The sequence below is a fragment of the Danaus plexippus genome, chromosome 4 (assembly GCF_018135715.1).
Source record: "Danaus plexippus chromosome 4, MEX_DaPlex, whole genome shotgun sequence".
Taxonomy (NCBI): Eukaryota; Metazoa; Arthropoda; class Insecta; order Lepidoptera; family Nymphalidae; genus Danaus; species Danaus plexippus.
The window spans coordinates 8,128,553-8,150,689 of NC_083538.1; the positions used below are offsets into that span (position 1 = coordinate 8,128,553).

Sequence of the window (22,137 nt, forward strand, 5' to 3'; positions counted from 1 at the left end):
CAATCCATCTACAATACTGTCACGTAATTTAAATTGAGTTAGCTTAAGTTTGTTAATATATCATAATGGAATATCTGTTTGCTTATAATATTTATATATAAACATATAAGTTTTAATTACAACGTAAGCGAATTATCTTAAAACAGGTGAAATGAACTGGCAGCGCCAAGCGGTAACCATGGCAACGCTCGGAATTCAAAATGGCCGCATATCTTATCTGGTTATTGAAGACGTTGCCGCTAGAACCGCTACTGATGAGACTACTAATGCTGCTGCTGAATAATAAAAATGATTTCACGCAACTCTGACACTTGCTGTGTCGTGTTTGAGCTTAATATCGCCCGAGAAAATTACGCTGATATTTTATAACTTTTTTTGGTGGGACTTGATCGATTTCATTAAAGCAAAATTATTCAGGTTAACTTCTGTCATTTCAACAAATGATTTGTAAAGTTAATATTATATTATGATAAGTAAAATTAAAGAATATTCGTGATCAAATAATATTTGAATACAAGCAATAATTTATCGTTTACGATTTCTCATAAAAGTGATGTTTTAAAAATTATCGACTTCAATACTTAAACAAAACACTTCTTAAGTAACTCAAAACCAACGATATTTGATAAAACCATTAAAAAATAATAAAATTATACATTCTAGCAATCCTTTATATTTTTAAACATAGCGGTCGTATAATATATTAAATATTCTTTGATTAAGATTATAAATCTCAATAGTATCATTTAATAAGGCAAATGAAATAAACTACACATCCGGGAGGCGAGCACATATCATTAAACCCAGTAAATTACGATTCACCGTTCTCTAATCTCATTAAGATTACAATTCATAGTTTAAAACAAACTTATTCACTTGTATAACATCAGTTCCATTAAAGTTTAAACTGAACTCACCCGTTTTGGTTCACAATCGCTCCGTACTCCGGGCGGTGAGTTTTAAACTGTATCCCAAAACGGGACGGAATTGAAATGTATTTAAAGCGTAAATCCATTAATACCGATGTATTTATTTTTAATTCCTACCCCCCATTATCCTGATTATGAGTCGACCAAATCAGAACTATCCAGATACAGAAACCGTCAGCATTACCTGTCTAACCATATGCTGCCTACAATGTGCATTACCACTCCATATCGGGACTCCCAGATCGCATTGATACTAACTCATAGTTGTGCCAGCGAGGCTTAGAAAAAATACATTTATTAGATAAGCAATAATTAGAATAGTACTTACTATGAAATTACATCGTCATACCAGCTTACGTAACATCCGCTGCTTTATGGACGATCAACATTTAATCTGTCCGTTTTAAAGTTTAAGCCAGGAACTTGTATTAAGGGTTCAGTTTTCATTTATTTCCTAAGCAATTAATCCTACCTCAAACCTCAATTACCATTCAAAATTATTACAAATTATTTTTTTTATTAAATTAATTAGACTGTAATAAAATTTTGTAAGATTTCAAATACACTTAATCCTTTTTTTTATCGAGGAAATCGTTTTTGTATATTAGTTAAGTAAAAAAATTATTTAGTATTATCAAATATATGAAAAAATAAACAAAAAATGTATACATTAATATAATGTAACATAAAACGAAGTGTATAATGACGCCAACCTAACTATTTTGAACGCACCGTACAATATTCACTGTAATATTATAAAATCCAAAATCTCATGCAAATATCTCGTAGCTCTTAAACCGTATCATTAGAATTGAAAATGAGAGATATTTATGTTTTGCAATATTAATACGAAAATTATACATTAATCTGTCAATGTCAGTGTTGCAATTAAACTTAAAGAGATTCCGTAATGGGTAGCTCTGGTGCGTTCTAGGAGTTTAAATAATATATAAAATAGAATATCAAAATCGACAGAGATATCGTTATATATGTTTAATATTAAAGATGTGTTTATCTAAAGACCTCCTTCTATAATACGCACATGTGAGAGTGAAGCTCATTATACCGCCGCGAGCTAAGAGCAGTTGGCACGGCGTCCACTGTTTAATTTTCAATTTAGATCGCAATTTGCGATGCGAGCACCAAAACTCGGTTTGCGGATAGATTTATACCCACTTATGACTATGTGCCCCATATGGAATATATTAAAAGGAATTAACTCGGGTAACTTACGAGCTGGCGCACTGATAAGTTTTAATGGAAATTGGGAGATTTTTTTCAGCAGATTCGCAGGGAGGGGCCGAGATAAAAGGGATTGATCTGTCTCAGTGAGTAATTGTTGGACGCTGCGTGTAGTTTTATCGTAATTAAACTCTTCGAACGCGCAGTCCTTAATACTCTTTTAAGAATTTACAATATAATCTTTGTTTCATAATAATTTTGTGGTACGACTGTTTCATAATAATCGGTATTACTTGATGCTATTTTGGTAAGCTCTTTTTTTAGTAAAAAATATATATGTAATACATTTTGAAGATAGAAACGATATAGACTTTTGAACGGCAGACTTGTACATGGCGATATTCTAGCAAGTCGTCACTAATGCAACATTCGTTCAGAAATACGAGTTATTTGCAAATTTATAACCTAGATAATAAAGTCGTCAGCTCTAACAATATCTTTCTCGGTGCAGTCAACTTTGACATTTCATTGCACTGGCATTCTCAACAGAGCACAACCATAATTTAATCAAAAATCTTAAATAGTCAGTAGTCAGTAGTCACTCCATAAGGTTCTACGTTCTAACAAATAACGTTGTTTGTAGATATGGGTATACAAGTATAAATAATGTGCAGCACGATCTTTCAAATGTATCATATAAATTTGTTTCACCTTAAGCATGGAATCTTTAATAGCACGGAATTTTAAATTTATAATTCCCACTCATTGAAGTCATTGTTTACAATGTAACGAAAAGCAAAAAGTTTGCAACAACGTATCGCAGAGATGAGATTGAAAATAAAAGAAAGGGAATTGCATACGAATGGGTGTGAATATTATTTTTTTATAACTATCATACAAACGAAATCTTAACATTTCAAATTCACTGGTTTTATAGTAATGTTATTTATTGTAATTACCTTTAGAATACAGCTGCCGACGGCTTCATTCTCTGGAACCGTCACGTTGTAGAAGGACTGATCGAAGATCGGCTCATTGTCGTTTACATCTAGCACTGTCACTAACAAGGTCGCGGTGGACGACAAAGGAGGATTGCCGCGATCACTCGCCACTACCGTTAACTTAGGCATCGGATTTGTTTCACAATCAACGCGAACACGTGTCGTTACCAGACCAGAACGCTCATCAATAGAAAACCAATCGGATTGCGGTGATGGGAGTATGGAATACCTTATTTCGGAATTCTCTCCTTCATCAGCATCGAAAGCGGACACCTGCAGCACAGGAGTGCCGGGCGCTGCTGCTTCTGGGACATTTGCTTTATACTCGCTCTCAAGGAAAGTTGGGGGATTATCATTTATATCCGTCACCAAGAGAGTTATGATACGAGACGCGTGTAGCGGAGGCGAACCTTTGTCAGTGGCTACCACGTTTAAAGTGTAAGCGGACTGAGATTCTCTATCGAGAGGCAAAGCTACCACAACTAAATAAATTATATTATCATGCGTCCGTAAATCGAAGTGTCCGTCGCCACCGTTCAAAGTAACATTGACATTAGCGTATTCGGTTTTAGAATCCGGATCGTGAACAGATATTCTTGCTACGAACTCGTCCAGCTGAGCGGACTCTGATATCTTAGGTGTGGCGTCGTCACTTAAGAAGATAACATCTATTGTGGGCTGATTATCATTAACGTCGGTGACACGTATTGACACGAACGCAGTGGTCTCTAGAGGCTGAGCACCCTTATCTCTAGCGACGACGACTAACTCGTGAAGTTCTTTGGTCTCGAAATCTAAGAGTTTATTTACAATAATTTCACCTGTATCTGGATTTATTTTGAACATATTGTCTCTATCACTTTGTCTCCTATTTATTGAGTATTCTATCACACCGTTTTCACCTTCGTCTGAGTCTATCGCAAACACTTTCAGTACTGTGGTACCGACTGTTGCGTTTTCTGGTATCATCGCTGAATATGCACTTTCAGCGAACACAGGAGGATTATCATTTACATCTAAAATTGTTATATTTACAGTCATCGTCCCTCTAAGAGGTGGAGTGCCTCCATCTAGAGCTTCTATCACTAACTCATAGTGGTCTGTCGTTTCTCTGTCAAGAAAACCATTAATTTGGAGATCCAAATATAAGACGCCATCCCTCTCTCTGTGTGAAGACAGTTTGAACGCATTATCGGTATTTCCGGATACAATATTGTATCTCTGCGTATTGAACACTCCTAAATCCTGGTCTTTGGCTGGATTTAACTTCCTCTTTACATCCCTAGGAGTATTCTCCGAAAATTCCACGTTCATAACCGATGTGGGGAACGTGGGTGAGTTATCATTTTCATCGGACACTCGTACAACAACACGGATGTTATCACCGCTAGCCGGTATCGCGACGAGAGCGTAATGGTCTCTGTTCTCTCTGTCTAAGGGCACTCTAGTCCTTATTTCTCCCGTGTGGGCATCAATCTTGAGGTCATCATTGACGGCGCTGCCCAGTACAGGGACTATCGTGTACGGTGGGGCGGCGTCCGGAAGCTCGTCTCCGAGGTGACCGACGAAGGTCCCGGCGCGAGCGTTTTCCCTCACACTAAACTCTCGGACGTGCTCTGCCGCCGCCGCAGCGATCAGAATACATATTATAGCGCGCCACATCGCGCGTTAGTGTTATTCACCGTTCACACATCGTCACTAACACCTGGAAACGATAACAATAATATTAAATATTTAACATAACCAAAAACCACGCATATTTTATTGCTATATCATAATTTTGCATTCAATTTTAACCAATTATGATTATTTAATAATTTCACTGGCTGGCATATTACGCAAATTTTAATGAAGAAGGTAAAAGTATATTTTCTCATAGATTAACTTTCTCTACAATTACAGAGTGCGTGTTACTGGTACTGATAATTGTTGGTCCGTAAACAAAGCGTGCGTAGCATTTGGTCATTCATAACTTACAACCGATAATATAATATACAAATAACGACACATGAGATATATTTAATGTAATATATATGAATAATAGGAAAAAAAATTATTATTACTAAATATTCATTCTAAATTAATACAACAACGGAAATGCACTGAAATTTATTCATTTTTCCTATTTTATTTTACATCGTTATGATGTTAATACTATTTATTTATTAACGTTTAAAACCGGATTTCAAATGAAATGATTACATGTGATACACAAATATTAAAAAAATGCTAACATTTTACATAATCTGTAGAGAATTTTATTCGGCAGATTAATATCGAACGATAAGGCTGTGTAAGTTTGTGTTGTATAAGTTGAACCGAGTCGTTTATTCCACATAATAAAATTATGATTTTATTGAGAGACGCTGAAAACCGGCGAAGATTAAGCAAAAATTAATGGGTTTATATTAAAATGCATTTAAATATTCATGCTCAAATGTGTAGTAGCATTTTAAAAACTTTTTAACTGAGGTAATGCGGACGGCTACCAAATTATATAACTGTACTTATAACAGTATTTACATTAATGTGTTATATATTAAGACATATTTAGTACAAGCATGTGTTTCATATATTTCTTTATGAAACTAATTTACAATATATATTTTATGCGTACAGCACTACACAGCCTTCATAGTTTCCCAATAAGATAATATACTAACACAATTTGTTTAACATAGAAAATCAAGTCCATTAGACTATCCTAGTACAATAACGACACTTTTACACTTCTATCCTTTTATAAAATACTATACAAGGCGATAAAATATTTTATAACCATATAGGAAAGTATATTTTACAGAATTTAGTAGTCATTTTATTTATTATTATGGTAATACAAATATCGGAATGATAAATGCATTTCAGAAGGAAAAAAAGTTCTGTACTTAATAATGTAATAAAAACATGTCTTATTCGAGAGTACGAAGCCGCGGGCGTACATCTAGCACTATAATAAATTTTACGCGAACATCCATACAATGGAGTTTCTCGCCATACGTTTAAAGCAATATATGTTTTAATGGTCGTAACTTAATAAATTAGACTGTAGTATACAAAATAGGTTATTATTTAAATGGATCGGAACCGAAAATATCTCGCGTGCCGTAACGACTCACAAGAAGAATGTATCGCGCTAACTGCTTGATGATAGCCTTTTTGCTATTCCGAATGATTATAACTCTTCTGTTTGTTGCTTAATTTAACGAAGGGTTTTAAAATAGAAATATTTGAGGAACAGTTTTTATTTTATTTTTTATCATGTATATGTATATAACGTATGTACGTTATATGTTTTCAAAACGTCAAAACTTTTACGTTAAAATGATATTATAGTGTACTTACTGTTTCTCACTATTCAAATACAAGACAATATTTTAAATAAATTCTACCAAATAATAAAGACGTATCATCAACAGGACCTAGACGTAAAGGACTTCGTTTTAATAAAATATACATAAAAAATTTCGACCCTCGCGTTGACATCACGGTGTAGGTGTTAAGATTTTTTTAATTCTTGTATTCTAAACAAAATAAATCGTATTATATCGGGGTAAGTCAATTTATTGTACCCGTTGAAGGCATAAATTAAAATGTTCGTCCTAAATCGTTTTCTTGCGACGTATGTTTTGTGATATGCTTCTTCTAACACATTTGGGTCGTAATTAAAGATTAAACATATATATTACTAAGAAGTTGATCAAAATATATTAATTATCATATTTTATTTAATGAATACACTTAAGTTAACTTAAAAAACACTCTTTGATAGACAGTAATATATATCATTTATTTAAAAAAATTCTAGCGGATTTTTATTAACGAATAATATAATTGTGAGGTAAATTTCTTTTTCTGATAATTATTATTATTATTAATGTACCAAACTAAAATCGAATAAGTTTGTTCTGAGGTCTATTTTAAATATATATTTTAACACTATTTAAAACGATTTTACTAACACTACACTACACTACACTACACTACACCCAATGTTTTTAAAATTAAACCAAATATTTTATTTAACTTTTATCATTTATTCTATTATTATGTAATCTTATAAGTTTTAACGTATACATAAATTTTTTCAGTCTGTTTAATGTGTTTCTTCTAAATTTAATGCAACACGCGTTTATTGTTATTGTCATTGATTATTATAGCAAAGTTGGTTGTATACTTATAACACATAATGGCTTTAATTTCATTTTTACATAAAATATCCTTTTAAAGACTTAAAAGTATCGACGAAATCTTCTATTGGATTTATTATTTAGTATTCATTTCATATGTATAGAATGCATATTATATATTCTAATTTAAAATCAACAAAATTTATTCAGACATTATATAAAACGGTTATGTTATTTCTATTCGACTTTTCTAACAAATGAATTATAATAAACATTTAAATCATTTTAAAAGCTTAGCTTATTACAGACTTAAGACTCAAATACAATACAAATCTTGTGATTTATTTTCTTGAAGTACATCACTTCTATGAATGTAAGTTATGGTTTTTTGTGGCATAAATTTAATTAGCCATACCTCCATATCAAGCTTGAGCCATAACTCTCTTAATACTTCCTATACAGATAAGATAAATAGAATTGCGATTAGATCAGTCTAGAAAAAGTAGACCAGACTGAGAAAGCTGAGTAATTAAGTAACAGTTAAAGCTGAGTACAACCTGTTCCAGCTGAACTTGGAATTGAAAATGTTTCATGTATCATTATTAATATCACAAATGAATCGGGCATTTCTATGGTAGAAGCTTTTTTCTTTAATCATTACCAGTTTTCAATGAATTCATTTATATGATATAAATATAATTTTATTGCTATGTAACAAATGTTTGTGACAACGGATGTTGATTGACGGCTTTATACTGAGTTCTGTTTGAGTTTTTAAGTTTGTTGAGTTGATAGAGTCAGTATACTCGGTCTAGACTGAGCTCGTTTATTTCATACTCAAGTTAGTATAACCGAAGCGGTGTCGCTTTTATAAATATCTATTAAACAATTATCACATTTAAACAGCTAACTGATATACTTCTAAGTTGTTATTACAGCAAACAGCAAGCGTGTTGATCCAACACATCTATAGTAATAGAATTGTATAACCTACACAGAGGTAGCTAGAACGTTGCAATGCAGCATCAGAATCTCTAACACATCACGGCACAGAAACACAGCACTGCAATCCGACTTTTTATATATAAAACACATGAAGTCAAACACACGCGTCCAACCCCGTCCGCAGACCGCGAGCGACTGGCGCGCCCCCTGCCCCCGCTAACAGGTTACCGCATACCGTTTGAGCGCCAATTTCGAGGTTCCCGACTCGATCTGTCGATAATGTTATATACACTCTGTGCTCTCCTCAAGCTGGATTTATTATTTTCATTTATTAAAATATTTTTTTCTTTAATTGTCGTCACACATGCTATGGGGGATTTTTTTTATATTATTAGAAAGAATAAAGTTATTATATATATATATATATAAATATATTTATATATATTATAACTTTTACTAGTGGTTTTTATATTTATACAATTAAGAGGCGTCTACTATTTTTCCTGACACTATATTACCATATCACAAGCTGTTTTACTACAAGAATCAATATAGAGCTAATACATGTAACTTAGAGCCTTAACCTAAGTGAGTTTAACATAATAATACTCTTGTTTCTCTTCTGTATGGCGTGTTAAAGTTTACCTAAATTACCGAGTTGAAACAGTATTTATAATACATATAATTTCTACAAAATGCGAGCAAGAAAAGATGCCCATAGAAAAGACTTCAACGGGCTCGACTTTTAACCAACAAATGTAATATTTGAAACTACAATGAAAAACCTTACTTTTTAAGCAATAATTTAATATTTACTGTTAGACTGATATAATTTCTTAAATAATTACGTAAACAATTTTATAAAAAAATTCACTTACACTGCGAATGTAGATCCTATGTATGTCTTTGCTTCTGAATGTATGAAAATTCGCATAGTATGTTAAAGAAATTAGATTTTTTTATTTATATTACATTCTTAAGTTAGCAATCTTATAATATCATAGACTCCAGGTGTTACAACATCAAAGATACGTATTAAAATATTATTTTGGAAGGCTTTTAACAGTATGAAAAAAAAATACAAATAAAATATATTAAATATAAATTTTTATTAGCGATAAGGTTAAGTTATTTTACGAACAATTCATTAACAACTGAATATTTCAAAACAAATAAGCACCTTTATTATAACACAGTAAGGTACATTTCTGTAAATCATTACCCATAGGTTACTGAAGGAAAGTTTTATAAAACCATGGTACAGAAAAACACTTAAGAAAACAAAATAGATTTAGAATCTCAAAATACCGTTTTAAAAATTACATTAATAATTGAAAAACTTGAACGATAACCGCAATAAATAATAGACAAGATATCTATAAATAATAATTTGAATCCGAGTATCGAGGACCGAAGTCGAAGCCCAAAGTACTTGCACTAAGAACGTAAATGCAGCATGCTCAGCCGATGCGAGCGCTCTTCACTTTACCTTGGTTATGCAGCTGGGTGTAATGCGACATGCGATAGGCGACTAAAATAATTAGGTGTTATAAAAAACAAAAACATATATAATATTAAAAAAATTAATATGTAAAGTAACAGAACTCATATGAAATTAATTATTACTATAAAATTATTCATTAAATAATTAATTTAGTATGATATCATTAATAACCGCGCGTTTAATCTTATTTAAAAAACCTTAAGGCTGTATCGTTTAGAATTAATTACCGATTACCCGTCCCCGGTTATGTTGACACAGATTAGATCATAAATTATTAATTGTTTTATATTTCAGTATTATAGAATCGTAAAAAATTTCACTATTTGGCATCTACTGAAAAACTCAAATACTTAATGTTAGCCAAATATGTATTTATTTTTTAATTGAATTTACTATTTAAGTCCTAAACTTCAGTGATGTATTTAAAAAAATATATGCAGAGTAATCTGGTCAACGTACAACCAATACAAAAGGTTTTGAAATGCAAGTAGCCAAAGTTGAATTCCGACTACTTTATTTGAACAATACAAACTAGCACCCAAATAATTTAAACTAACACACGATTGAATAACCGAAACATAATGAAAACGTCCTTCTTAAATCAGTAGTGTTTTAAAATTTTCTTTTATTTACATTCATCTCGTTTTTCACATATTACGTATAGATATAATTACTTTAGATTAAGTGTATCAGTAAACTTGTCTCATTTATCTGCGAGGACACTCATTAATTATAGAATAGATTATAGCAACGTTTATAAATCATTCGTAACGATATCGTAAAAGTTCAAACATGTTCATGTTCTTAAGACGAAAAACATAAAAATCACATTAAACTTATTCAATGGCTTCTTCTTATTTTTTTGTTTATTTTGCATTGATTTCATTACTAATATATATATATTGTTAAGTCTCTGTTTTTAAAACAATGTATTTAAACAATGAAATATGTATTATTATTAAAATTAATCATAGTTAACAATGACATCTAGAACTTTCACGAGGATTCCTTAAAATAAAACTGATATTTTAGGATATACTGCGTGTTTTTTTTATTATTTCAAACAACATTCCTCCGACGTTTCGGTTACTTCGCAGCAACCGTGATCACGGGCAGACGAGATGACATTTTCATGAAAGAATTCGATAGTACATCCGAAAATATTAGTTTTATTTCTCACGGTTAATATTATTATACGAATGAAATTGTTACTGTCTTTTAGTAGCTGATATTTTAACCTCTGTCCGTTGCTATGACGCTGCTGAGAAGGTTCATCTCACACCGAAAATATTAATTCCTTGCTATCATATTCATTATTTTGATAACTGTATGAGATTGTATGGTTCTGGCTGTGAATGGTTTTAAAAAAATCATCTGATTTATTTTATTTTGTTACGATAAACTTTTCGATACACTATTAAAGGTGTCTTTAATGAGCAATTAATATGAAAAAGCACTTGGGAATACAGTTATTTTTGTCACACCAACAGATATTTAATTTATATATATTGATGTGTTGATCAGATACGAGAGTCGAAGATTCATTTGACTGTTCCGTGTGTTCTGTGTCAGACGTCTTGTATTAAACTTAAGAAGGTTTTATTCTATATCAGAGACAAGATGCTTTAAGCTTCTAGCTATTTTAATTACTCACATATTTTAAATTACTGAATACTAATCCTCATATTAAGGAATAGATTATTGATTTTGATGGAATGAACTGGCAACCATCAGCTGACGGATAGGTTCGCACTTTGTTACGTTCAGATTGAAGGCATTTCAGTTCCGTGAGGATGCGAAGTGTTCTGATCTTCTGAACTACATATATAGGTACATTATTCGCACTAAACTCAGAGGCAACACTAGAATATGATATATAATATTTTGGCGAAAACATATACAAAGCAAACTATGTTTTTCATATATTCATGCTATTTAATTTAATATTATTGCATAACCGAAAGTTCCGGTTACATTACAGGTACCGTAAAGACAGGGATGAGATTCGGCTCGCGTCAGTCAGTTTTAAATTTAGTAAAATAATAAAATTAATTAAGAACATTTAAATTTAAAGCTTATGTTATGAGAAAAACTCGGCTCTTAAATCTCGATTAATTTTAAGAACAATTTCCATAACACGATGGAAGTAATTTTAAATATATCAGTGACTTTTAAAACAAAAGATATCCAATATCTTATCTCGTAACCGAAAGCGATAAGAATTTGCGAAGTATACTTTATTACAGTATGGAGAGTGTACAACTTCGCTGATTTAAGTTACAATAAATTTGTCTTTACCAATTTATTTATAATATGCATTTAAATTCTTAAAAAGGCCAAAAGGGACTCTTGGGTACCTAATGTTTACCTGGCTTACAAAAGATCGGACTACAATATAAAAGAGGCCTTGATCTTGGGACCTTTGAAATATAGACGGGTATTATTTTATTATAGTTATTATATGGGTGCGTTAAATAACTTTTTTAATTGTGAATGAGGTTCTACATAAAACACTTTGTTGATTAAATGTAATGAAAAGCTGGTAATTGGTATATATAAAGCGTGTTTTATGTTAATTGGTAACCATTTTAAGTAAAACTATGATTTTCGTATATTTATAGAGTATTCAATTAGTTTACGACAAGCGTAAATCGTGATCAGAGTTAGACAAGGTGACAGTTTGTATTTATAAATTATAATAATGAGCAAAAAATAATTAATTAATGTTTTGTATTTATAACAAATACATTTTAAAAATTTAAAAAAAACACTTACAAGAATTCTTTTACGTATGAAATATATTAGCTATTATATAAAAATAAATCATTTAATAGCTGTACAGTTCGGAGCATTGGTTTTGACTTTAATTACACTTACTACTTAGATATTATTAATACCTTTGTAATAACTCCATCAAATAAATAAAAGTAGCTTTCACAACAGAGGAAGAAAATAAAATGTTTTTATTTAATTAATATCGATAAAATGAATGATATTATCGATACTAATCAATCACTACGACGTCAAATATGGAATTAAGGGTATGGCATTGAGGCAATAAGAGTTCAACCCCTTCAAGAGTTTGAACCCTTAAATATATATGGCGCAAGGACTGTCGAGAATCTCTAAAATACAGTCAACCCTGGATACAATTTAAACTAAAGTTATTTTTAAATAAAAACCATAGGGTATGAAACTTTTAAAGGATAATTTTCACTTTCTAGCACAATATCCCAACTAATTGCGGTCGAAAGACTTGACCTTAACAAAGTTATAAAGCTAGCAATACATCTTTAACTACATCTTGGTCTTTATGAGACGTAATATTTATGTGTAAATGAAATTCTCCAGCAGCTTAAATGGTTACTGGTCTACTTTAGAAATAATGATAGCAACATCTTCTTCATCCACACTGATTTTAAATCATATTAGTAATAAAAACATTACATAAAACCTTTTTGTTATTAAGGGAAGGAAGGAATTTTGGAGGTGGTAGACCCTAGCTGTGGTCAAGTTACTGCACCTGGAACATGGGCTGGCTCAACCGGGGAAGTACCCTCTCACAGAAGATCGGAGTGAAGTAGTCTTTAATGGATGCGTTTCGTCCGATGAGTGAGAGAGCCGGTTGCCTTTTCCCTTTTCCCACCCTTTCATATCCCTTCCCTTTTTCCTCCCTTTTCCCCTTTTCCATTCCCCTCTTCCCTAATCGAGGTTGGCAACACATCCGCAAATCTAAGTTGCGGATGTCCATGGGCGACGGTACTACCTCCATCAGGTAGGCCGTCTGCTCGGTTACCCCCTTTAGCATTAAAAAAATTTAGTCTAGGATAAGACAAAATAGATTAAAAATAATAAACAAATACTGTAATCTATCAAGTAGAACGAAAATGGTTATGAAATCCATGTAATTTAATGTACATGAATTTCATAAACATTTTTATATTCATCCATCTATTAAACTTTAATTTCGTGAAGTACTTTTATGAAACTTATTACGTCGCTTTAAATTTGTTCGCCAGTCTATTGCATGTCGCGTTACAGTCAGTATTAGAGTGGGTGTAAAATGAAAGGAACTTTGCAAAATAACCGTGCAGAAGCGCCGCGGTATATTGGTTTTGAAAAGTGAGTTAAATTATTATTGTAGGTTAATTTTGTTAACATGCGTCTATATATTTGGTAATCTTGTACAACACTGAAATTAAAATACAGACATGTTAAGATTATATCCTATTTATTTTAATCACCATTCCTATTTACTAATTATTAAGTTTAGGTCGGAAAATAGATTTTACGGAAATCATCGGTTTAATATTAACTAATACATATATACATGAGTTTGGTTTATTTAGATAAAATAACTTGTAATAATAAAATAAGATCATTATTGCATGAGAGAATATTATAATAATTTCTAGTAATTTGTAATCTCACGGTACAATGTTTTAGGCAAATGGCGGGAACCGAACACCGACATCACGATTCTAATGTAATGCTACAACACTGGAATCTTTTGGCGAATTTAGTGTTTACAATTAATTATTAGCTAATTTGTATCGAAACCTGACTTATATATTCGATTTTGAGATAATAATATAATTATCGAAACAGTAATATTAATGTAAATATTAATTATTCTACCGGAAATAAATTACTTATATATTGTTACGGTGAAAATCATGTTGAGAATGCTTACAAGGCAAGTCAAATAAACAACAACTGTAGGTTTTTAAATACGAATAAATTCTAGATGTTTTTGAGTTTTCAAACGTAATATAAATAATCTTAATAATAAATTCTATAGACAACATATATATACAAAAACATTTAGACTATCTATATCCGGAAGTGAAACAAAAAGTCACAATGACGTAAAAGTTAGACTGCTGTCTGTTACAGTACAATCATGTTTGATTGAAAAGTATCAAGATTATTAAAGCAAATGTGTTCGAAACAGACATAAAGATAAATTTGATTCAAAATAATGTATTAATTATATACAAAAGCACAAGGACTATAATTTTTTTTTAATAATTTCTTTTTTTTTACATGCTCTGGCACTTTAACAACATTTATGCTAAACTAATACTATCATCTGTTTTAAGAATGTCACTGTATAAAACAGTATCATTTAGAGTTAGGTAAATATATTTTATTATTTATTTCCTCTTACTCACAAACGACTAGTTTTTTACTGGATCTAGTTTTATTGGGATAAGAAGCTTAGCTTAGCTCAAGCTATTTGTTTTAATCATAAACGTCGTATGCTACATATTAATATTGTAAGTTTTTACCTGAGATCGTTTTTCTACTTAAAATTACGACATAAATTTGCGGTTAGTTTTTGTTAATAAATGATTTAATTTTATTTTAACTTTGTGACATCATTTGCATTCGTGTCTATTCGGACGCTGTTGGAGCGTTCAGAAATTAATTTATTTAATGCGATTTTTATATTACTGTGAAAGTAATTACGTAGACAAGTAAGTAAGTAAGGAGTCTTATAGTTATATTTATTTATACAAAAACAACAACTTAAATATTTCATTAATATTTAACCCCCAAACTTCATACCGATGTGTTTATGTCATGAAGAATTAACATTCCCAAAATAAAAAATAAAAATTTAAAGTGTGGCACTTAACATGTTGCTGTTCACTCCATAAATTTCTTTAGTAATTCCATTTTCATTTATAAATATGTCTTATGCAAATCTATTTTCAAACATGAATACGGATTATCTTACACTAGAAGCGTATTAATTGCAGCCGTCTGGGCCTTCATCAAACTGGTATTTACAAGTCGGCTTTGATATATTAAAAATTGAATCTTGCCGTGTAAGAAATAAAGTAAAAAATTGGTCACGAAAATAATTTCACATAAGAAATAATCCATATATGTACTTATATAAGTTTCAATTTCGCAAAATTATGTGAAACAAAAAAAAAATTGTGTTGAATTGAATTTCATGTAATTTTTTTTATAATATAGCTTAGTGTAAAATTTGTGTTTATAAAAAAAACCTAATAATATTTCTCAACTTAAAAAGCAACAATCCACTCTAGTCAGGCAAGTACAATATAATTTTCAATAGTTTGACAATCTATACTTATAATAAATCTGTAGAGAGGTCAATTCTGTATATGAAATATATTTTTAAAGTAACTATCAGGGGGTGATTAGTGATCGATACAGATGCCAAAAATTAAACTAGTAAAATTTTTGTATGTCTGCATGTTCCTTATAAAAACGAAAACTACTTGAACGATTTTTACGAAACTTGGTACAGTTATTCTTCATACTCCTGGACAGGTTATTGTATGCTTTTCATCACGCCACAATCAATAGGAGCAGAGGAGTGAGGGGAAATGTTGAGAAAACGGGAGAAATTACTTTATTTTTAACTCGCTTTTATTAGCTTCACCTGTATGTTTGTATGTTTGTAACCGACTCCTTTGAGCTCGATTTTGCCATACTTTGACCGATCAGATTTAACTGAAACTTTGCACACCTGTCAAAGACAGACAGGTGCATAGTGTCAATAGTTATAAACATTTAATTGACAGATGAGTAGAATGATCTTTACTTTTATAATATCATAAAAAAGCACTGTAAATGCACCCCACGCTTTTTTACAATAATGAACATTTATTTTTTATTCACACTATTCTTAATCTAAATTTATTAAATTTTATTTTCTGTTTTTTAGTTGGATTTTTTATAAAAGCGTGTTTTTTTAGTTTTTTTAAACTATTATTTTTAAGTTTCCAGCCTTAATGGTTAAAGCTATATAGAAATCACGTATGAAATATTCTACATAAAATTATATAAAAAATATCCCACAACAGCATATCTTTTGTGGTTGACTCACAATAACACATGTAACCCCCGATAGCCTAGCAATTCGGAGCTCTCTGATTATATTTGTTTACTCGTATGTTTTAATACTCTCACTCATACCTAACTAAAAAAAAAACATTATATTATTAAAAAAATAATCATAAAATCGCTAAAGAAACACCAAATTTATACATGAAATACGATAATAAGCCATTGCGCGTGAATACTGAATCATGCAATAAGGATTATTTCTGCGTAACGGTTCCCGCGCTCGACGCGGCTCGCGTCGGTAGGGTATAAAAAGGTGGAAGGCAAGCGCAGGCTTCATCCTCCCCGTGAGGCAAGAGGCGTCCCAAAGACGTTCTCCTAGACCCTGACGATATAACAACAACAGGCAACACAGACGCAACGAGTCCCACGACACAAAATCACATTTACATACACCGTCATCGCCGGCGCAGACGAGGTCCCGTGTCATACACGTCGCTCCGGCTTTCTGCCGTCGGGGGACGTCATGTAATCCAATATCCGGTTTCATCCTCCACTACAACGACGTCCTAAGCCGAGGTCCGGCCTCTTAGAGGCACCCTTGGGCCGAGCGCACTCTCAGTCGGGCCCTTTGGGCCCGAATTAAACGGGTAGGTCTTATTGGGCTGCCCACCCCTCTCGGTGAGGCTGTAAAAGCCAATAGGGCTAACAGCTACAGTCAATTCGAAAGTACACGCAATCTTCATTCAATATTTGGTTATTGATGCCTTCAGAAAATGCGACTTTTTTGACAGACAATATTGATATTATAATATAATTGATATTTTAAACCGTGCTCATCAGCGCAACTTTTAGTCTTTACATAGTTTATTTTAATTTCTTTTGTTGTTATTTTATAAAATAGATCAATAAATAGCATGATCGCTGAACAATAAGCTAGTAATTACCCGATAGAATTTTTAAATATGCCCGAAGTGACCCAGTTGCAACAAAATGTAATGGACGCACAAATTTTAACAGGTGCGGTGCGGGAGAAACCGTCTTTATTGGGGATAACGACGGTTACCTATAATACCAAATAATTTTCCATTCCAATTTCAAAGAACGCAATGCCCAGTCGGCGTGTTATGCAATGACAATTAATAAGGCTCAAGGGCAGACTTTTCGTGTTGCTGGAGCAGATCTCGGTGTCAGTTGTTTCTCGAGAGAAGTTTCCAGAAAGAAAGAAGACATGAAACCGGCGTTAGGCCCTCAGAGGAATTGTGAGACATTAGGAAGTGGTTGTACAAATGGAAGTTTACGCCAAAGGGGACAACAAAGTATTTCAATTATCACAGGTTGCAATCTTTATTGTAACGTCGAATACTTATTTTTTGCATATTTCCTATGTATTCGAACATAATAACTGCGGCTCATTTCTTGGGGTATGCGAGTGACTGTACGAGTAGACCTAGATACAAAAAATACAACGTTACAAACTAAGTGTTGTCTATATTATCATTTACAAATTAATTACTTGCGCTTTGTTTCAGAAAAAAATCAAGTATTCCTAGTTAAGGATAAGTTCTGTTCAAAATTATATATATTTTTTCTTGACTTCATTTTCAAATAATTCTTTACAAAACATGTTTTTTGAGGGTAGGAAAAATTTGATTTTAGGATCGCTCAACGAAATCATTACTGGTGGCAAACCAGCTAGCTCACCCTTTTAGTACTTCCTTAACACTTAATACTTTTAGTATGAACAAGTAATGCCTAGTTATTGCGTCTTTGCTTCAGTATAATCTAAAACCAGCCATATATATTTATCTGAATGAACCTAGCAGCAGTAGAGAATATTACCATTTTTAATGTCTAATGTGAGTGTAGGAGGAAAGATTCCAAATAAGACATATGACACAAAGAAGACTTTAAAGTAACATGAAATAAGGAGATCCACTTATAGTCAACTTTAAACTTAAGATAATTGGTATGTTAACGTCAAGTAATCTGCTGATATATTAAATCTCATTAAATATATTATATGTACAAAATGAATCAGAAATAGTTCAAATAAAGTAAAGTAAATAAAAACAATAATTATATATTGTGAAGTTCAATAAGACCATTCAGACGGTACATTTCTGCATCCTTATACCTGATAATCCTTCGGCATGTTCACACATAAGTAAAAACATTTTATATGATATTGTATTGAAAATTTCAAATGAAAATCACAAAAATATGTCTTAATACTTATATTGTATCAATAATCGCTGGACAACATTCATACGACAGCTCAATAACTTCTTCAAGTCCCCAGTCGTGACTGCAGTCAACACAGAATGATAAATTCATCCCATCGAATAAATTATGTATAAAAAATATTACTATTTTTTGTGTGGAATATAAAAAATTCTAAACGCACATATTATACATTGAGAAAATAACAAAAAAATTGTTTGATGTCTAACTGTTTTAATATATAAAAAATTATGAATATAAAAGATTGGTAACCTTAATAAATACTTATAGGCGAGGACGATAAAGTACTTATAATCCTAGACACCCCTCCCACACTGCTCCAAAGATTATATATATATATATACTATATATAAAATCCAGTTAGTTTAGCATCTCGACTTTTAAGTATATGCCATATATATAACTTCAATTACCAATATGATATATGAGAGGACATTGTAAATTGTAAACTAGGCTTTATTATCATATAAACAATGCAAGACAATAGTTAGGCTTCTCCCATATGTACTCATGAGCACAAAACAAAAAAGTGCTCAATTAAATACAGGGAACAAAAAACATATATACATAAAAATATCTCTAAATTTATTAAGAGAACGTTGTCAACTCATATTAAAATTAAATGGTATATTCGGCCAATATGAAGGTTTATTCTGATCAGATTCCTGTATAAAATTTGTCAATAGGGACATTTCTAATGCCGATATTCTCTGCCATTTATCACCGTACAAATTTCTCATTCTCTCCATGTTCTCTTGAGCACTTTCCTGAGTCTCTTCTGTAATATTTTCTTGATTTTCAGCTTCTGACTGTGCCTTTAACCTTTCCCTTTCACGTTTAGCGTCTTCCTTGTACTTCTTGTTTGCTGTTAAAAATGTAATGAATTGTTCACTTACTTCAAAATTATCCTCCTCCTCGTTGTCTTCAACCAAACCATTATCAGTTTGAGCGTCTTCTTGATCGGAAAGATTATTTTCAGTACTACTTTCGTCGTCATCATCACTACAAGTATTAGACTTAACAACACATTGGTTTCTACGTATAACGTCATGTAATACACCATTTTCATATTCTAAGGCTTTAGCTCGGGCTTTCCAAAAGGCAACTTGTTGCTTTAACTGCCAAGTCGCCGCAAAAGTGAAATTTTCCGCCCAAGATGACATGCTCCGAGAAAGTTTTGTATGTCTTTTAACGTTTTTCTTAATACGCTTCTTATTCTTCCTGTTCGATCGACTTGCTTTCCTATTAGGTAGATTTTTGTTGTCAACTTTTATATTTTCTTCAGGGGGTGGACAAAACATTTTTTTTAAATACTTGACAATGTCAATGTCATTCATAATTCATAAATATTAAAGGAATTTTACCTACATATTGTAAATTTCATGGCTTTTTAAAAATTCTAATAATTTGTTTATTATTATATAGACTACTTTTTGAATTAATAAAAAAACTATCACCATATCGGATTAATGAAGTTGAAGACAATATTGTGATATGTATTAATTTAGAAATATATTTTATTCCATGTATGCTGTAAAATTATTCAGAATTGCTGTTAAAGTTAAGTTTTGGAAACTGTAATGTACAGTACTAATAACAACTTTAATAAACATTGACAATTAACACGGCTTATAAAATCGCAATGCACCGCACGCATCTACCTTTATTTTTTCTCAGTAGGTTTCTAGACTGTGGTTCATTTGACAACTCTCAATGTTAATTAACAATAAACAACTTAGGTTTAATTTGTCAAAATAGGTATAGTAGTGGGAGTACACAATACATTTTATTATTACGTACTAATACAACTTATGTATGAAAGTTTCTTATTTGAGATAAAGAATAAAAACTGCAACCATGAATTATAAGGATCGATGTAGAACATGCTTAGGCAGTGGCAAAGAAATGCGACATGTTCATAATATTGTGTCGATAACCGGAGAAAATGTTCGCTTATCCGATATTTTAGAGAATTTTTATAACTATAAGGTAAATAAAATAAAAAGTTAGAATTAAATCATTTGGCTAAAATAATTTGGATATCACTGTTATATTCTCTTTCAGATCCCATCGAACGATTTGCTACCCGACCAAATATGCATTAATTGTGTTCATCAACTAACTATAACCTACTCTTTTAAAATACTTATAAAATCTAGTGAAAAAACATTGTCTGATAGTTTAAATCTCACCGATTCAACAAGTGACAATTATGACGCAAGTTTTGATTCAGACGACCTCAAACCCATCAAAGAATCTCATAAATCTCACAGAAACAGAATTATTAATATGGAGAGAAGAGTATCAAAATTAGAGGACTCTCTAATATTCTGTGTAGAATGTAAGGCTGAATTCCATTCTGTTAAATATTTAAATGAACACTGCCGTAATAGTCATCCTATAAAATGCACAATTGGTCGGGATTGTGATTTTTGTCACGAAAAGTTTGAAGATTTTCGGTCATTAGTATTACATAGAAAATTGCATTTAAGGCCATTTGTTTGTGAAAACTGCTGGGAGGGATTTTACAGTGCAATGGAGCTGAATAATCATTCCTGTCAACCAAATTTAGACAAAAAGGACAAAAATACGTCTGAAAAAGTGCTACGGCAGTGTGATCAGTGTGGTAAATCATATCCTCCTGGCTACATCAGGATTCATATGCTAACGCACAGTAGCGATCGGCCATACAGTTGTAAATATTGTCCAAAAAAATTTAAAGTTCCTGGAAGTTTACATTCACATATTCTATGGAATCACAAAAGGACACGAAACCACAAATGCGAGGTCTGCAATGCTACATTCATATCCTCCAGCTCTAGAAGTTCACATATACGTAAAAATCACTTAAAAGAGAAAAAATACGGTTGTGAAAGCTGCGGCAAACGTTTCTTCTCAAAGTCCGAGTTACAGAGACATTCGTTAACTCACACCGGCGTCAAGAACTTCCACTGCCACATGTGTGATAAATCATATCAAACGAGGTACGGATTGAACGTCCACTTGAAGTCGCACACACAAATGTCTATGAATGTGTTAAGTTGTAACATGTAGTCTTAAATCTTAATCTTAAACACAGCTATCAATAGTGATCTCACTTACTCAAGTAAATAATTTATTCAACAATGCTGGATTTCATTTCATTTCTTAAATACATTACTTTTTATATCCCATAGATTTGGTTTTACTTTTATTGTACATAATTAGGCAAAAAGTGTGTGGATAGTAATAGTCAATGTATCTTCTTCTGCCTTTAAATTATTCTGCCTTTATAATAATAATGTAACCATTAAAAAAAAAACAACACATTAATCATCGAAAAGAACTGATACTCTTACGCTGGTCACCCATATTAATGAAACATAGCTCGAGACCTT

General features: G+C 31.7%; 3 protein-coding genes across 3 annotated transcripts in view; 1 reads left to right on the top strand and 2 right to left on the bottom strand.

Moving 5' to 3' along the window:
* Nucleotides 1-8,370, bottom strand: part of LOC116768854 (protein dachsous) — a 132,494-nt gene extending 124,124 nt beyond the window's left edge. The window contains exons 1-2 of the mRNA XM_032659707.2: nucleotides 8,237-8,370; nucleotides 3,071-4,817 (exon numbers count right to left, since the gene is read on the bottom strand). Coding sequence (XP_032515598.2) covers nucleotides 3,071-4,774 — 1,704 coding nt within the window. The 5' untranslated portion in view covers nucleotides 4,775-4,817; nucleotides 8,237-8,370. The remainder of the gene's footprint in view (nucleotides 1-3,070; nucleotides 4,818-8,236) is intronic.
* Nucleotides 8,371-19,362: 10,992 nt separating this feature from the next.
* LOC116768455 (gem-associated protein 8-like) lies at nucleotides 19,363-20,061 on the bottom strand. Its single transcript, XM_032659188.2, has one exon. It carries the CDS (start codon nucleotides 20,059-20,061, stop codon nucleotides 19,363-19,365), a length of 699 nt encoding a protein of 232 aa, XP_032515079.2.
* Nucleotides 20,062-20,388: 327 nt separating this feature from the next.
* On the top strand, nucleotides 20,389-21,886 carry LOC116768763 (PR domain zinc finger protein 5-like). The gene is made up of 2 exons (XM_032659572.2): nucleotides 20,389-20,749; nucleotides 20,825-21,886. The coding sequence occupies exons 1-2, from the start codon at nucleotides 20,618-20,620 to the stop codon at nucleotides 21,812-21,814; spliced, it is 1,122 nt and encodes a 373-aa protein (XP_032515463.1). The 5' UTR covers nucleotides 20,389-20,617; the 3' UTR covers nucleotides 21,815-21,886.
* The last annotated feature ends 251 nt before the right edge of the window (nucleotides 21,887-22,137 follow it).